The 13,562-nt window shown below is 43.3% G+C and overlaps 1 protein-coding gene across 2 annotated transcripts; it reads left to right on the top strand.

Moving 5' to 3' along the window:
• Positions 1-2,089: 2,089 nt before the first annotated feature.
• On the top strand, positions 2,090-8,939 carry LOC122940058 (gastrula zinc finger protein XlCGF26.1-like). 2 transcript variants are annotated; one of them, XM_044296377.1, is made up of 5 exons: positions 2,090-2,167; positions 2,849-2,994; positions 3,140-3,331; positions 3,636-3,759; positions 7,384-8,939. In XM_044296377.1, the coding sequence occupies exons 2-5, from the start codon at positions 2,887-2,889 to the stop codon at positions 8,769-8,771; spliced, it is 1,812 nt and encodes a 603-aa protein (XP_044152312.1). In that variant the 5' UTR covers positions 2,090-2,167; positions 2,849-2,886; the 3' UTR covers positions 8,772-8,939. The 2 variants fall into 2 exon arrangements, with proteins under 2 accessions (XP_044152312.1, XP_044152311.1); XM_044296376.1 differs by having other exon boundaries at positions 7,381-8,939.
• The last annotated feature ends 4,623 nt before the right edge of the window (positions 8,940-13,562 follow it).

The raw sequence follows: 13,562 nt of genomic DNA, 5'->3' as shown, positions 1-13,562 counted from the left end.
TCCTCCGTCCCTGGCAGTGAGATAATCCAGAACTAAAGTATGCTGGTTAGTGACTATGATTAACTGAGATTGTACATCGTTAGTTTGGTTTACAGGGCCTAACACATCCCATATTTGGTTATCTAGATAATCAGTTTCCACTACTAGCTTATCCCACATCTGTATAACCATTGGGTAAATAATCAATACTCAATTTCTGGGCCTTATTACTCATGGTCAAAGTCTATACCATAATGAAAACTGCTGCTCAAGGAACCTTTCATTTTACTCCTGCACCCACTATATAACTGTGCTGTAAGGGTATTTTGTACTGATTGTCTCTGACCCTTTATATTCTGTTTCTTTTATATGACCTTTAATATTCTGTGTAATAAGGTCCTCCTTGTAATGTAGTGGGTTAGGGATAGTTAGATCATACCCATCCCCCATTGTGCTGACGCCACATTTCTGAAAAGTGGTTACCTCAGCGACATAAAGTAATAAGCAAGCATAGAGTAAGCTAACAAATAAGTGGTATAAACTAAAGACTAGACAGTATGGTTCAATGGTTGGTGGCAATCTCAGTAAACCTTTATTACCTTAACACGTCAGACAGCTCATCTAAGTACAGGTCACATAAGGAATGGCTGATCTAAATAATGCAGTAGAGGTCAAATACTACATCATTTGGCAGTGGTGACCACTCATAAAGGGAACATATTGATGAAGACAACCACCGGGATGTGTCTAAACCGAGTCTTCCAAGGTGACATATTCACTGTATATATGAAGGACACAGCAGAAATTTGTTATTAAAAGGGTTATCCGTCCCTCTAGTCGGGTCCTGAACCAGTTGGGAAAGGGAATTGTCTTTGGCTATTGCCAAGAACCTGTTTCCTTTATGAGATATACAGCTTTCCGTTTCCCAGTCTATATGTGGGTAGTTGAAGTCCCCCATACTAACCACCTCATAATGATTTGCCGCCTTGTCTATCTCGTTTAGAAGTAGATTGTCTGTGGACTCTGGTATATTAGGTAGTTTATAATAAACAATTAATAATTTATTATTGTTTTTGTCTCCATGTATTTCTACCCACAGTGACTCCACATGTCCACGTCCCTCACTTACATCTTCTCAGACTGTGGGCTTTAGACAGGACTTTACATAAAAGCAGACCCCTCCTCCTCTCCGGTTTTGGCGATCCTTTCAAAACAGACTGTAACCCTGTACATTAACCGCACAGTCATAGCTATCAAAATGATAGCTTTCTTTTTATAGTTTGACTGCTTTTACACAATAATTTTTTTTATTTTTTTTATGTTTCATCCTAATCTGAGAGACAAATGTTTATTTTTTTCAAGCACATAGCTGTGTGAGGGCTTGTTTTTTTTTTCATAGGAAGATTTGTAGTTTTCATCGCTATCATTCTGGGATACATATGACCTCCTGGTCACTTTTTTAAGGCTCATATACACACTGCAGAAAGTTTACACACGTAACTTGATACTTGGCATGTCAATTTCTGCTGAAGATTTCTGCCGAGAGCTCTCCCCCTGCAAGGAGAAGTGTGAAATTTGTGACAAATCTGCAGTGCACTCACTGTGGTCTTACCCTTAAAAATGCAGAAACGAGCATATTTGCAACCTGTCTATTTTGTGCATTGAAATCCGCTGCATATATAGGTGAATAGGGCTATTCACATTATATATATATATATATATATATATATAAAATTTTAGCATGTCCTATCTTGACTCAGGATACGCCCATTATAATCTATGGCAGTGCATTAAAAATGGAGGAAGGACACAAGTAAATCCGGATGAAATACAGAAGGAATGTCATCCAGAATCCATGTATATTCTGGAGCGGTGTGAAAGTGGCCTTAACTGACTGCCACTTATCTCTCTTCTGGGAGCCGCAGCAAACTCATCAGGGAGTTATTTTGTACATGTGAAATCCAAATGGGTGAAAGGACCTTTGATGATGTCATGATCATGTGATAAGTCACATGCGTAGGAAGAGGCAGGCCCCAGGTTGTGCTGCTGGAGGAGTTTCATGAATTAATTCCATGACTCTTCAGTTTATCCCTTCCACCCTCTCATGTGACTGGTCACATGATAGTGACATCATCACAGGTCCTGCAGTTACTAGGAGAGAGCAGCTACACATGAGATGCTGATTGGGGTATGTATGACTTGTAGACGTTGTTATACTGTACAGCAATAACACCAAAACCACTGACAGGTCAATTACGTTGATATCTATTCTTACATTGGCTGTCAGTCGTGTCTCTATGATGACAGGAGCTCCACTGCTCTTCTTTGCTGCATGCCTCAAGTCGCAGGTTAAAGGGAACCTGTCACCAGGATTTTGTGTGTAGAGCTGAGGACATGGGTTGCTAGATGGCCGCTAGCACATCCGCAATACCCAGTCCCCATAGCTCTGTGTGCGTTTATTGCTTTAAAAAAACGATTTGATACATATGCAAATTAACCAGAGATGAGTCCTGTACGTGAGATGAGTCAGGGACAGGACTCATCTCAGGTTAATTTGCATATGTATCAAATCGGTTTTTTTTACACAATAAAAGCACACAGAGCTATGGGGACTGGATATTGTGGATGTGCTAGTGGCCATCTAGCAAACCATGTCCTCAGCTCTATACACAAAATCCCGGTGACAGGTTCCCTTTAAGAACTCAGTGGGGCGTCACTGTCACGCCTAATCAGAGGATGCTCTCAATGATCAACAATCCAGCTTCCATGGTCCTTGACGTTCTCTAGTAAAGGGCGATTTCTCTCAATAGTGTGTGCAAAACTGAACTCGTAGACTACAATCTCTCCACCATTTTCTATCTATCTGCAGTCCAGCTTGCTTCCTGCTGAAGTCTCCTCCACATCACAATGGTTCTCTCCTTGACTGACCCAATAGGGATCAACAAGGTCAGAATTACAATGACCAAGGATATACTAGACCTCACCCTGGAGATCATCTACCTGCTGACCGGAGAGGTGAGGGACGCTGACAATTATGTCACATTATTATTATTTTATTATTATTTATTATTACTTCACTCCTCTCTCCATTAATATCACGTGGACATGACTGGAGAGGTAAAGGACTGTGGCTGTAATAATGATATTTCTCAATTTGTAGGACTGCACAGTAGTGAAAAAGACATCTAGTCAATGCGTGACCACCAGCAACTGCCCTCTTGTGTCAGGAGGATGGAGCAGGCCCCACAGCCCTGTCATGCAGTCTCCACCTAATACACTGGTCCATGAGAGAAGCAATGAGCAGAAGATCCTAGAAATCGCCAGCAAGATCATTGAGTTGCTGACTGGAGAGGTGAGCCCTGCTGGGACCTTATACAGTAATACAGGTGATAATGGGGCACATTTACTAAACCTGTGTAAACTTAGACAGTCTAAACGTTTGGTAGATTTATCAAAGTATGGTGCAGCTTTAGACACTTGTCTAACTTTGTACAATCGATTAGGAAGTTTACTTTACGCCAAAATTTTGGCACACAATTTTGCATCTTGGTGAGTGTGGCTTAAAGACACTTACTAACGACACTGAGGAGACTGAGCGGTAAATCTGCCCCAATGTGTCTGGATGATTGATGACTGTGTCTTTGTATGTGTTTCAGGTTCCTGTAAGGTGTCAGGATGTCACCGTCTACTGCTCCATGGAGGAGTGGGAGTATTTAGAAGGACACAAGGATCTGTACAAGGAAGTTTTCATGGAGGACTACCAGCCCATTATATCACCAGGTAAGGCAAGAACCTCTGGGTCATAACCTTAGGCTACTTTCACATCTGCGTTTTTAATTCAGGCTTTGAGATCCGGCTGAGAATCCCAAAACCTGAATTAAACAGATCCATTTCATTTAATACACCCGGATGACTCCGTTTCAGCCGGATCCGGTTGTATTAAATCAAGACGCAACAAACCGGATCTGGTAAGAAAATAATTGTAAGTCAATGGGCACCAGATCCAGTTTTTTCAAGACAGATCCGATTTGTTGCATTTTGCAAACCGGACACAAAAACGCTGCTTGCCTCAGTTTTGTGTCCGGCAACAAAACACAGCTGAACTGATGCATCCTGATAATTTTTGTCCCCATTAACAATGAATAGGGACAGAACTGATCCGTTAAATTCAGGGTTTTTGGTTCTTTGCCGTATCTCAAAACCTGAATTAAAAATGTAGATGTGAAAGTAGTAGTCATAGAGTTATCATAATGTTGTAAAAGGCATGATTTTAAAGTGTAACTGTCATGTTTTCATTAAAAAAAAAATAAAAAATTGCATTATGCATAAAGCAATCTTTAATTTCTTCACATACCTCTTTTTTTTTTCCTTGAGCTTTTCCCATAGTTACTGCTGTTCTGTACTCTGCATTATGAAAATCTTCTCAAGATGGTTCCTCTGCCAGTTCTTTGAGACCAAAACTGCATTCCCTCACTTCACTTATACAGTCAGGTCCATAAATATTGGGACAACGACACAATTCTAAAATTTTTGGCTCTATAGACCACCAGAATGGATTTGAAATGAAACGAACAAGATGTGCTTTAACTGCAGACTGTCAGCTTTAATTTGAGGGTATTTACATCCAAATCAGGTGAACGGTGTAGGAATTACAACAGTTTGCATATGTGCCTCCCACTTGTTAAAGGGACCAAAAGTAATGGGACAATTGTCTTCACAGCTGTTCCAGGGCCAGGTGTGTGTTATTCCCTCATTATCCCAATTACAATGAGGAGATAAAAGGTCCAGAGTTTATTTCGAGTGTGCTATTTGCATTTGGAATCTGCTGCTGTCAACTCTCAAGATGAGATCCAAAGAGCTGTCACTATCAGAGAAGCAAGCCATCATTAGGCTTAAAAAAACAAAACAAACCCATCAGAGAGATAGCAAAAACATTAGGCGTGGCCAAAACAACTGTTTGTAACATTCTTAAAAAGAAGGAACACACCGGTGAGCTGAGCAACACCAAAAGACCCAGAAGATCACGTAAAACAACTGTGGTGGATGACCGAATAATTCTTTCCCTGGTGAAGAAAACACCCTTCACAACAGTTGGCCAGATCAAGAACACTTTCCAGGAGGTAGGTGTATGTGTATCAAAGTCAACAATCAAGAGAAGACTTCACCAGAGTGAATAGAGGGTTCACCACAAAATTTAAACTATTGGTGAGCCTCAAAAACAGGAAGGCCAGATGAGAGTTTGCCAAACGACATCTAAAAAAGCCTTTACATTTCTGGAACAACATCCTATGGACAGATGAGACCAAGATCAACTTGTACCAGAGTGATGGGAAGAGAAGAGTATGGAGAAGGAAAGGAACTGCTCATGATCCTAAGCATACCACCTCATCAGTAAAGCATGGTGGTGGTAGTGTCATGATGTGGGCATGTATGGCTGCCAATGTAACTGGTTCTCTTGTATTTATTGATGATGTGACTGCAGGATTAATTCTGAAGTGTTTCGAGCAATATTATCTGCTCATATTCAGCCAAGTGCTTCAGAACTCATTGGACGGCGCTTCACAGTGCAGATGGACAATGATCCAAAGCATACTGCAAAAGCAACCAAAGAGTTTTTTAAGGGAAAGAAGTGGAATGTTATGCAATGGCCAAGTCAATAACCTGACCTGAATCTGATTGAGTATGAATTTCACTTGCTGAAGACAAAACTGAAGGGAAAATGCCCCAAGAACAAGCAGGAACTGAAGACAGTTGCAGTGGAGGCCTGGCAAAGCATCACCAGGGATTAAACCCAGCGTCTTGTGATGTCTATGCGTTCCAGACTTCAGGCTGTAATTGACTGCAAAGGATATGCAAACTGTTGTAATTCCTACACCGTTCACCTGATTTGGATGTTAATACCCTCAAATTAAAGCTGGCAGTCTGCAGGTAAAGCACATCTTGATCATTTCATTTCAAATCCATTGTGGTGGTGTATAGAGCCAAAAATGTTAGAATTGTGTTGATGTCCCAATATTTATGGACCTGATTGTACACTTGCTTAAACCAGCGGCTCCCTGGCGGCCAATCAGATTGGAGACACGCCTCTTCACTCTGAAGCCTGACGCAGGCATGCAGTGAGAAGGACTGCCCCTCTGTGTTCTGTATACACTGAAGACCTAGCAATGCTCTGTTAAGGGACCAATTGAAAGGCATAGGTGACATTAATGAAAGTTGTTATTATAAGGTGATTACAGATCTTTTGATAATCATTGACTAACTCAGGTATACATGCCTAGCTCTAATAAACTAACAAAAAATATGACAGTTACACTTTTTAAGTGCCAGTGAAAAACTGTGCGAACAGTATCAAAATAGGCGTCAAGAATTACTCTTATGCCACTTCATTACTGAACCATATTATCATCACATGCCTTTGTCTTGACCCTGTTAAACATTTGATGTTGTTGTAAAAATTGTGTAAAACACACTGTGATTATGTTTGTAATTTTTTCTTTTTGCGCAATTTGTCTTTGGATTATTTTCTACAGCTAGTTTAAAGGAAACCTGTCACCAGGATTTTGTGCATAGAGCTGGGGACATGGGCTGCTAGATGGCCGCTAGCACATCTGCAATACCCAGTCCCCATAGCTCTCTGTGCTTTTATTGTGTTAAAAAAACATTTTGATCGATATGCAAATGAACCTGATATGTGTCCTGTTTCCGGAGATGAGTCCAGCAGAAAGGAGCCCAGCACCGCCCCCCCGTCCTCCGAATCTCCTCCTTGCTGGCTGACGTCACAGAGCTGGAGCGCCAAAATTTCGGCGCTCCTGCTCTGTGGAGGAGGAGATCGCGGCTGGCCCTGTCAATCAACAGGACGAGGGGGCGTTTTTTTGCGGCGGCTACCAGCAAGTAGACGCCCTACTTGCTGGTAGAGACCTAATTTACATATTATAAAAGTTTGTTTTTAGAAGAAACTGTTGAAGGAAAGTAAGACCATTATATTTTCATATATCGCAGTATAAGGAATTTAACTAGCGCCCCCCCCAAAAAAAAGACTTTAGTGGGGTGACAGAAGCCCTTTAATCTCCAGTTTTGGACCATGATAATGCAGGGAGCTATTTGATCTCACTCTTTCAGACAGCAGTTTCCTTTCTATAATGCCTTACTGTAGGCAAAAAAATGTTTGTTCCAAATTAATTTCTTGATTATGCTGCAAAAGTTGTCCTAACTGAACATCCTCTTCTCAAAAGCAAACTTCTTCAGTGATTATCTGTCTCCACATATTTCTTAAACCCCTGCAGAACAGCTGATTTTGAGGAGAAATCTGCATTTCAAAACTTGCATATTAAGATTTATAGAAGTACCATATCCCAACATTTTTTTATTTAAATTTTTTTTAATCTTTCTTGTTTTTGCCAGTAGATGACTATAAGAAGAGCCCCGAGGAACATTTATTTTTATCTTCAGATTTTGAAGACAACAAGAATAATATCACTCAGGATTCATCTGAAGAAAATCTCATTACCCCAAATATCTGTTCACAACTTCGAAGCAGACTTCTACCATCTAATGAGAAACAATCTTCTAATCACTCAAAAGCACAAAGTGAAAATTATCGAGAGGGTGAAATGTTTCAGTCTCCTGAAAGCGAGCTCAGCCAGTCATCATACATGGAAGAATGGCCAATGATGTATTCAGAAAATGGAGAATGTTTAAAACAAAACACCAGGAGTGTGAATTTGTTTTTGTGTACAGAATGTGGGAAATGTTTTAATCAAAAAACAGTTCTCAGTGAACATGAAGGAATCGACACTGAGGAAAAACCACATTCATGTTCAGAATGTGGAAAACATTTCACTCAGAAAACAGGTCTTGTTGAACATCTGCGAAGTCACACGGGAGAGAGGCCATTTCCATGTTCAGAATGTGGGAAATGTTTTTCCCGGAAGTCACTCCTTATTCGGCACCATAAAAGTCACACAGGAGAGAAATTGTTTCAATGCTCAGAATGTGGCAAATGTTTTGTCTACAAATCTGATCTTTTTAAACATCAGAAACGTCACACAGGGGAAAAGCCATTTTCATGTTCTGAATGTGGAAAAAGTTTTTTCCAGAAATCAGACCTTGTTAGACATCAGAAAGTTCACACTGAAGAGAAGCTGTTTTCATACAAATATGGGATAGTTTTCACCAAGGATTCAGATCTTCTTGAATATCAGACCAATGACACAGGAGATAATCTGTTTTCATGTCCAGAATGTGAAAAATGCTTTAGCAGGAAATCAGAGTTTAATAGACATTGGAAAATTCACACGGGGGCAAAGACGTATCCATGTTCAGAATGTGGGAAGTGTTTTTTTCATAAATCAGATGTTTCAAGACATCAGAAAAGTCACACAGGAGAGAGGTCGTTTTCATGTCAAGAATGTGGGAAATGTTATATCCATAAAACAGGTCTTGTAGAACATCTTAGGACTCACACTGGAGAGAATCTCTTTCCTTGTTCCGAATGTGGAAAATGTTTTACCAACAAATCAGCTCTTGCCCGTCATTTGAAAGTTCACACAGGAGAGAAGCCGTTTGCATGTTCTGAATGTGGGAAATGTTTTACCCATAAATCAGGACTTGTTGACCATCAGAGAATTCACACTGGAGAGAGGCCATTTCTCTGTTCAGAATGTGGGAAATGCTTTAGCACTAGATCAGATCTTACTAGGCATCAGAAAATTCACACAGGAGAGAAGCTGCTCACAGTGATCAGATGGGATTCTATAGGCTATGCTGATACTTTTTGTTACAAAAATGTATGAAAAACTTGAACAGAGTTGTTACCTATGAACATCCCTCTATGCATCCAACTCAGAAACCTACAGGGTCAAGATATTATTAACCAGCTTTGATCATACACATTAGGCTCTGTGGTAGGAATACAGGAATCTTACCATTATTCTAACAATGTTGGCTTGATAATATTTCCATTCAAATTTGTTCATGCCTTTCTAATATTATTAAAATATATAAATATTTCTTCTTTTTTTTTTTTATTCAACTTTGATTGGGAAAGTGAAGTATCAAATGACTGTACAGCTAGATTCCCAGCGTTATGTCTGTTGATGCGATCTTTATTGTGAATATTTGACAATTTTGGTTAAAAGGCTTGTTCTGGATAAAAGACTATATGGCTTCTGTCTTCAAAAAATAGTGCTACAGCTGGCTAGTGTGCTTATTGAAGGTATATGGATTCTGTCAGCAGTTCTGAGCCTTCAAAACTTCTGACAGCACTTTATAGGGGACAGAGAGCAAGGTAAACATACTTGACTGATGGTTATGCAGTATACATGACAGAGGAAGCAAAGTTTTAATCCTTCCAGTTCAGCAAGTGCTTACAAGGCGGTTCCTTCATGTTCAGTGTCCTGGGCTGTCTTCACTGAATACCTCCAGGCCCACCTACTTTGCTCTGAGCAGGGGCGTAGCTATAAGGGAAGCGGCTGCTTTGGGGCCCGAACACCTAGACGGAGGACTAAAAGATTTTATTGTCAGGGCCCCCTCAACACAATTAGACAATGACATGATATACAGTGATACTGCAGGAAACTAAAAGAGAGGCTACCGGGCCTCGTCTGAGAGAGCGATAATCACTAGTCACAAGAGTGGGGGTTGCACGGGTGAGGGGTATGCGAAGAAGTGGGGCCCAGTCATGTCTAGTTATGCCACAGGCTCTGAGTGATATATCTAGCTGCCTCCTCATTAGACAATAATTCACTTGGATTCTGGTTGGATGGTTGATCTAAGAAAATGAAGAAGAAATGAAAAAAAGAACATATATTTTAGAGTAGGGGAGTACAAGATAGGGAGGAATCTTTTCATCACGTGGAGATCTCAAGTCAGTGGAGTATCTTGCAAGTTCAGGAAGAATAGTCTTTGGAACTCCAGTGAGTTCTCAAAAAAAGAATCCAGGGTTGTCAGAGCTTCAAGAATGTTTAGTTGTCTCCAAAATTCTCCTAGGGAAGATGTACATCAATGGTGTGGCTCAATATAGTGGATTGTAGTTAAGCACAATCGTTTCTTCTCTAAGCTAATGGTGGCCAGAAGCATTGTTGACAGCAAGGTGGACGCTTTATTCACCCAACCAGCAGCAACGTTTCAGCTCTCACAATGGAGCCTTTATCCAGCTGGATAAAGGCTCCATTGTGAGAGCTGAAACGTTGCTGCTGGTTGGGTGAATAAAGCGTCCACCTTTCTTCACTATTTGGAGTGCTGCCTTCTTTTTTTGCCTTTTATATATATATATATATATATATATATATATATTTGTGGTCTGGGCTGAGGTGTGCAAGAACGTGGAGTTGGGAGGGATGCCTACCAGCCCTCCATGATCTATCTGGGCTTGTGAAGGTTTATAAACCTTCACAAGCTCAAGACACGCCTGCTGGGATCCTTTACTTTATTGCATGTGGAGATTGATCCAGATCCCGCGCGGCGTGCAACAAGCGAGTGCTGACCAGCTACTTCCACTCCATGATCTATCTGGCTGAACTGTGCCCGAAGCCAGTGCGGGGTAGGCCTGAATATGTGGGCCACCCAGGAGAGTGAAATGAAAGAAAAAAGGGTCGGGAGGGTGGGGCACGAAGCGACCGCCCCCAGGGTGAGGCCGTTCGGGATTATATAGAGGGTAGCCCCACCCACAAATCCAGGCTGTAACCAGCCTTACTATTTGTGGTCTGGGCTGAGGTGTGCAAGAACGTGGAGTTGGGAGGGATGCCTACCAGCCCTCCATGATCTATCTGGCTGAACTGTGCCCGGAGCCAGTGCGGGGTAGGCCTGAATATGTGGGCAAAAAGACTGCCAACACTGCTAGGTGTGAAATATTTATTTGAAACCGAACAGGACAAGTCACAATGCCAACGAACAAAAGCCCTGGAAATCTCGACCTGCAGATTGGGAATATACCTGGCAAAGCACGAGGACTTCCAGCGCCCCATCTTGCGAATAACATGCGCGGGCATCTGGAGCTTGGAGGCCGAGGAGGCGGCTCCTATGCTTAACGAGTGCCCTGAAATTGTATCTGGATTATACCCCAAACCTGCTGCTAACGTGCGGATGTGGGAAATGAACTGAGCCGCGGTGAGGGGCCTGCCCTGGAGGGGAAAGAAGCGGGTCCTCTGGAGAAAGAGGAAGGAGAAACTGGGCAAGGTCTCTCAGCACCTTGACAGGACACAAACTGTTTGACGTGGGGAAGAACTTGATCTCGAAGGGAGGACCTACCTGACTAGTTTTGGAAGATGGGAGAAATAAAGAAAATTGGCCACCCTGCCGAACGAGATGGCGTTTAAGGAGGGTGGAGCCAGGAAGCAAAGGGGACTAGATCACGAGAAGATGCCTCGTGAAAGCCCACGGAACTGAAGGGAGAAGAGGGAACGGAGGACCGTGGACGGGGAGCGAGGAAGGACGAGAGTGGCGGAAAAATGAACGAAAGGGAGGACCCGACCCGAAAGAAGCGGAGTTCCGGGAAATAGGGGGGCCGGAGTGTGCCGAGGATGGGGTCGGGTGATTTGGCGACTAGAGGAACTTGAACGATTCCGGTGACAAAGCCGAATGGACCTGAGTGAATCGAGTGACGTCCTGAATGATTCAGGACAAAGAACCTAACCCTGCGCGATTCAGGTGGTTGTACGTGGCCGCAACAAAGATGACCCGAGCGACACGGGAGGTAAGTTGGGCCTGAGCGATTCAGGCAGGCACCGGATATTTATGAGGTGAAACTAAGATGGACCCTAATAGTGGCTGGCGTCTGAGTTATTTTAGGAAAAAGACAGCCAGTACGCGGACCTGAGCGATTCAGGTGGACACTGGCTGACAAGAAAACCAGAGCGAATCAGGCAGAAAAGTTAATCCTGGAGGCGCAGGCAGAAGACAGACTGGTAAAAGTATCCGGCTAAGTGGACCTGTCGTGTTCAGGAAGGCCTAGACAGTTAAAAACAGACAGAACAGACGACGGCCACTAGCTAATAAAAGTGAGTCGGCGACGGACATTGGTGGCAAAACATGACGATCCGGGATGACAGAGGCAGAGCGAGCCTGGGCGATCCAAGATGACAGAGGCAGAGCGAGCCTGGGCGATCCAAGATGACAGAGGCAGAGCGAGCCTGGGCGATCCAGGATGACAGAGGTAGAGCGAGCCTGCGCGATCCAGGTTGATAGAGACAGAGCGAGCCTGGGCGATCCAGGATGACAGAGCGAGCCTGGGCGATCCAGGATGACAGAGGCAGCGTAGGCCTGGGCGATCCAGGGAGACATCAGATGATGTGTGAGAGCGAGACAAGAAGCAGGGAAGACAGACAAAAGACGTATGTGTGATACCTGAAGAATTCAGGAAGCTGTTGAGCAGCTACTTGGCTGATCGGGAGGACTGGATATCAGACGGTCCTGCAGCCCTGTTTGTTTTAGAAAAATTTGCCCAAAATGGTACATTAGGAAAGCGGAAAATAGCACCTCCACCTAACCTGGGAAGGGAAATCCTGCCCCCCATCAAGTGTGTCAGCCAAGCGGAGACTGGAGAACTCCCCGTTTTTTCGTTCCCAGGAGAACAAAATCTAGTCGGGTCAGAAGGAGGAATAACTGAGGAGATGACAGCCTGGGCGATCCAGGAGAACAGAAGTAGGTACGAGCCATAGGCCCATTTTTCATCCCAAATCGAATATAACAACCAATTTGTGCAAATCGGACCCAAAATAAATTTCAATAAATTCACTCATCTCTGTCTATAATGTAACATTTTATATAATTTCCAAAATAATAATAATAATCTTTATTTATATAGCGCCACCATACAGGATTCTACACAGGGTGCAGTGCACCGTACAGGATTCTACACAGGGTGCAGTGCACCGTACAGGATTCTACACAGGGTGCAGTGCACCGTACAGGATTCTACACAGGGTGCAGTGCACCGTACAGGATTATACACAGTGCAGTGAGATATGCAGGATTATACACTAAGTGCAGTTCACTATACAGGATTATACACAGTGCAGTGCACTATACAGAACTGTACACGTGGTGCTGTGCACTATACAGGATTTTATTACAAGACCCGGAGGCTCGTATTGCTATTCTCCTTCTTTAGGCTACTTTCACACTAGCGTTCGTCGGTCCGCTCGTGAGCTCCGTTTGAAGGGGCTCACGAGCGGACCCGAACGCAGCCGTCCAGCCCTGATGCAGTCTGAATGGAGCGGATCCGCTCAGACTGCATCAGTCTGGCGGCGTTCAGCCTCCGCTCCGCTCGCCTCCGCACGGACAGGCGGACAGCTGAACGCTGCTTGCAGCGTTCGGGTGTCCGCCTGGCCGTGCGGAGGCGTGCGGATCCGTCCAGACTTACAATGTAAGTCAATGGGGACGGATCCGTTTGAAGATGCCACAATGTGGCTCAATCTTCAAGCGGATCCGTCCCCCATTGACTTTACATTGAAAGTCTGGACGGATCCTTTCCGAGGCTATTTTCACACTTAGCTTTTTTTTTGCCATTTTAATGCAGACGGATCCGTTCAGAACGGATCCGCCCGAACGCTAGTGTGAAAGTAGCCTTACTCTGACCAATAGCA

This window comes from Bufo gargarizans, chromosome 6 (assembly GCF_014858855.1).
Source record: "Bufo gargarizans isolate SCDJY-AF-19 chromosome 6, ASM1485885v1, whole genome shotgun sequence".
In the NCBI taxonomy this organism is placed as follows: Eukaryota; Metazoa; Chordata; class Amphibia; order Anura; family Bufonidae; genus Bufo; species Bufo gargarizans.
The sequence above is the reverse complement of the archived record's forward strand: the minus strand, read 5'-3'. Positions and strand labels throughout refer to the sequence as shown.

Bases quoted from the DNA above. Each gene is read 5' to 3' on its own strand.
- LOC122940058 (XM_044296376.1), top strand. From the start codon at position 2,887: ATGGTTCTCTCCTTGACTGACCCAATAGGGATCAACAAGGTCAGAATT. The intron at 3,332-3,635 runs GTGAGCCCTGCT...TATGTGTTTCAG, and splicing joins TTGAGTTGCTGACTGGAGAG to GTTCCTGTAAGGTGTCAGGA. The intron at 3,760-7,380 runs GTAAGGCAAGAA...TGTTTTTGCCAG, and splicing joins CCAGCCCATTATATCACCAG to TAGATGACTATAAGAAGAGC.